This window comes from Monopterus albus, unplaced genomic scaffold, assembly GCF_001952655.1.
Source record: "Monopterus albus unplaced genomic scaffold, M_albus_1.0 scaffold214.1, whole genome shotgun sequence".
Classification (NCBI taxonomy): domain Eukaryota; kingdom Metazoa; phylum Chordata; class Actinopteri; order Synbranchiformes; family Synbranchidae; genus Monopterus; species Monopterus albus.
Window position 1 is genome coordinate 901 of NW_018128094.1, and position 4,670 is coordinate 5,570.

The window sequence follows — 4,670 nt, forward strand, 5'->3', positions numbered from 1 at the left end:
TCCTGCTGACAGCAAGGATTCATGCCTCACAGGCTCTGAATGGTCAGTGTTGAAAAGTGCAGAAGTATGTAGTAATGATTATTTGATTGACAGAAAATGAACCAACAGTTATTTTGATTGAATTTCAATTAATCATTTGAGTCAGTTTTCAAGTTGAAATGTCAGTATGTTTCTCATTTTTCAAAAGTTTGACATTTTCCTTGTCTTATATTGTAATAAACCAAATCTCCCTGAGTTTAGGACTGGTGGTCAACAAGACAAACAAATAAATGAAATTAATGACAGAGGTGCAGGACCCTGAGCATCTTTCACTGTTCTCTGGTGTTGTGTAGACCAGACAATCAACCAGTAATGAAACCTATAATTGGCTCCAGCCCCATTTGCAGTACTTAACAAACCAGTAGTGTATGCCACAGTTTGGTACCTTTTTTGATTAGCCGTGGGTCAAATTTCATTTCATTCTTAGCTGTTTTTCTGTAGAGTGAAGTGTCACTCAGTTTGCAGGGAGCGCAGTTTTTCCACTTTCACGAAAGCAGGCGGCTGACAGTTTGGTAGTGTTCAACTAGTGCATTTTAGTCCAGCTTTAGCAACACCAAGATCTAGAATACTGGCATTATTTTGAAAAGATGTTTGTGTACGGTCTGTTTAATGCTAGTATGTGTCAAACACAGTGTACCTGATTTGGGTTAGTGAATCATTTACAGTGTGACAGAAGGGTGGGGGCTTTCTCTGAAAAGCTAGATACATCTGTCAATTTCCAAAATTGTAGGTAGCCTACTTAGTAGGGGTGTGATGAGATCTTGCAATATTAAAACGTGACCATATCTCACATCAAGGCAAAAGCTGTCTCTCGATATCAGTACGGTATTGGTTTTTCTTTTTATTGTTTCCTCTTCTTTCCTTTTAACTGTTTTTATTGTTTTAATTTATTTTTAGTTTTTGAACTTGGACCTTGAGTCTATAATAAAGTGTCATTCATTCATTCATTCAGTACATAACAGAACCAGGCCAGTATGACGAGTGTGGCTATACATTCACATTAGTCCGGTAAAAACACAACTCCCTGCTGTGTTTTAACACATAGAGCTGCGTTGGTCAGGGCGTGAGGGGTCGCAGGGTGGTTGTTGTCGGCGTGTACAATACAGCCACCTTGTGACAAGTTGATGTGAGTGGCTTATTATTTGGTGACTCAGATCTGTGTCAAGTATCAGATTCTTTGGATTTTCAAGATTATTTAGTCTTGTTCAATGAGATAGTTCCTGAATCATGAGCCTTTTTCATTTCTATACCTTTTTTTTTAAGCCAAAGTTCTTTAACACAGGTACACTGAGCAGTGTTTCAAAGAACCACAATGAGACACAACTCCATCTACAGAAATATGAGAATGACTACCAACAACATCTGAGTCATGTCTGTGTCTGAGAGTTCTGTTTCACCTGCACAAAATATTAGTGAAAAAAAAAACACAAAATGAAGTTTAGCACTATTTCAGTCCAGGGTCTTGGTCAGGGGCCCATTGTCTCACAGTCTGTCCTTGGCTGATGGTAGATTCAGTCTTCTTGTCTAACTCAGCAAGAAAGAAAACATGTTGACCTATTTCTTTACAACTCTCATTACATCTAGCCACATAGAGGGAATCATGTCCAAGTCACCTGAAGTATCCAGCTTGGTCAGGTTGACTGTTTTTGCTTGTGCCATGCAGATAACGCAGTGTGCCAACAGTCTGCTTATTCTTGCTCTTACAGCGGGCTCCGCCTCCAAGGCCGCCTCTCTGCACTGGACAGCAGAGCGAGTGCTGAGCATCTTGTTGCTGGCCATGGCACCTGTAGCCTATTATAACCCCGGTCCTGTCATGGACTATTCTCTGGCTGCTGCCCTGACTCTGCATGGCCACTGGTAAGACAAGGGAATGCCAACATGTACCCTGGTTCCTTTAGTCCTGAGTCCTGGTAGATGCATACATGTGAAGGGTTTCATATTCATACCCACATTCCAGTTCTGAACCAGATCATGTCTCTAACTATTTATTCCTGGAAGGGAGGAATGGTTTACGAATGAACATCTCCACTCAGTCAAAAGATTTAACATGTTTGCTGATCCTTACTGGACAAAAGAGCAACCTCTGTGACACCAGTCTCTAACCTAGGTTATTACTGTGAATTACTGTTCAATTTGTTGATGGGTGTTGTAGTGTTTGCAACCATCTGCTATAGCAGACTAAAGGACAAAACATGATTTTTCTGAAATCTAGTTAAAACAGTTGAAGGGGCAGAGGAGAGTTCTAGAACCAGAGCCCACTCAGCCCACACTATCAGCTGTGAACAGTTTTGCCTTGGTTGAAGAACACATATTGCTACCTAAATAATTTGACTTTAATTTTGAAAACCAGCTCTGTCTCTCTTCACTGACTGCTTGCCTTTTTTCTGTTTGCGTAGGGGTATTGGGCAGGTGTTAACAGACTACGTTCATGGAGACACAAAAATCAAGATTGCCAAAGCAGGTCTCTTCCTCCTGTCCACAGTCACTTTCTCTGGTCTTTGCTACTTCAACTATAATGACGTTGGCATCTGCAAAGCCATTGCCATGCTCTGGAGCAAATAAATCTGACTGGACTGAACCTAGACACTGGCATGGAAGCACACTCATCCTGGCTGATTGTAAAAGCTCAAGGTGTGTGTGTGTGTGTGTGTGTGTGTGTAAAATCTTCTATCATTTGGATATTATTACAGTGATTCACAGGTGTGTAAATTAATGTTGAGCAATTCAGGCTTGGCCTTGATCAGTTTAGTTACATTAATGATTAAGCAACTGGCCTCCATTTTCTGACATGTGGGAGATGAGCTGGGATTTATGTTCAGCCTGGACTAAATTTAAATGGCAGCCCTATGTAGATTTTGATCCCAAGCAACAACATTTGCAAGTATGAAATGTCACTACCACTTGAACAGACATTGACTGGGGACTGTTTCAACAAAGCAACTATAGCAGGTAGTAGTAATAGTGTCCTTTGACATCTAATTGAATTTTTCTCCTTTTTTGCGCTTGTCTTAAATGTACTTTTTTTTAATGACAGTGTGTACATGCTATCTTTTGCTCTTAAACCCATCAGGAATAACAGGGCAGCATGACACATCTGAGCAGTGAGCGTTCACGTCGCCTCTGATTTCACGTCGCCTCTGATTTCACCCCATTTACCAGTGACTGACAAGGTCCACTTACCATTTTGTTTTCTGTAATAGCCTTGTCATAGCTGTCGGCTTGTACTGTTGTATCTTGTCTGTCAGGAGCGAATGCTGTTTAACTCCAAGGCAGAGGTTGTATTTTTAAATTTCTACCTTCAGTCAAGTGTGCAGTTCTGTGGTTTATGCAAAGGGGAGTGAGAAGTCAAAAAGCAGACTGCGTTTGTGTGTGTGAGTACTGCAGCGCTATTGAACTTTCATTAAAGTTAAGGGAGGCTGAATCCAAAACGTCCAGCAACACTCAGTCCCAGTGTGCAGCAGTGGCTAATATGTCTGACAGCATACAGACACTTGTCAGCTAACGGTGTAAATCAAAATGTTATGTCAGTAAACAGCTGACCAAGACCGTATCAGTGTCAATGTGAACACCTCTGTGACACTGAGTTGTATTGTTTAGGAATGACAAACTCCTTCACTGTGAGTGGGAACTTCAAATTGAAAAAGGGAGGCATTTTGAAATTTTGGAAAATTTATTCATTGTATATATTTGGTGTACACTGCATGCATCTGTTGATTAGCATTACAGGTTGTGTTCATCACTGAGTACTGGATTCACTCTGCTGAAGCAATGCTCCTGCAGTAAATGTTTGAGCACTCATGTTTGCTGTTGGTGTCTACATGAATCTGTAATATGAAGGGATAATATGAAATTGTCATTTCACATTATCCCTACAGAATGAGATGTATTAAGAAGAGTGTAATTCCTGTTCCAGTGGAATAAATCTGGCTTTACAGATGTGTCACATTATCCCTTCAGAATGAGATGTATTAAGAAGAGTGCAATTCCTGTTCAAGTGGAATAAATCTGGCTTTACAGATGTGTTCATGTCTTGACATTTTACAGTTTAACAATATGCACAATGTATACAAGGACAAAAGAGTACAAATGGTATAAAAATAGTTCATACAAACAATTCTTAACAATTCTAATACTTAAAGGCATTCTTTAGATTGTTTCATTATGTCTTTTTAAATTCATTCATTACCAACGAAAACAAATAGCCTCATCCACTTCATCAGGCTTGCTCTCAAGCAAGACCAGTTTGTCCAGCGAGGGATTATCCTCCACAGGCTTAAATCCCAGGAATTTACCTGTGTACAGAGATGACTCAAACGTATACATGGCTGTAGATCCTGAGATTCCCGTTAAGTAGAACAGGGCCTTGTGTGCAGTTTCATTAATTTTGTTTGGAAGATCCTGTAGGAAAACATGGTTACCCTGTGTCATATGTACAACATTACTGTTAAACATATGTGATAAAGCATATTCCATTAGGATTATGAATGAAAACTTTCTAACAATCCTCTGAACAAGTAGTCTGACCCTGCACATGCAGACATGCCTATTCCTGTCAAACACACTGTACATGGATATGTTACAGTTGCCTTTAAATTTAACATACAGCACAAAGTATATGTCTTGAGTGCAGT

General features: G+C 40.0%; 1 protein-coding gene across 1 annotated transcript; it reads left to right on the top strand.

The window, feature by feature from the left end:
• Nucleotides 1–2: 2 nt before the first annotated feature.
• sdhdb (succinate dehydrogenase complex, subunit D, integral membrane protein b) lies at nt 3–3,913 on the top strand (the record flags this gene model as incomplete). Its single annotated transcript, XM_020619066.1, has 3 exons — nt 3–42; nt 1,746–1,896; nt 2,436–3,913. Coding segments are annotated over 3 exons (357 nt in total), but the record flags the coding sequence as incomplete, so codon positions are not given.
• Nucleotides 3,914–4,670: the final 757 nt, after the last annotated feature.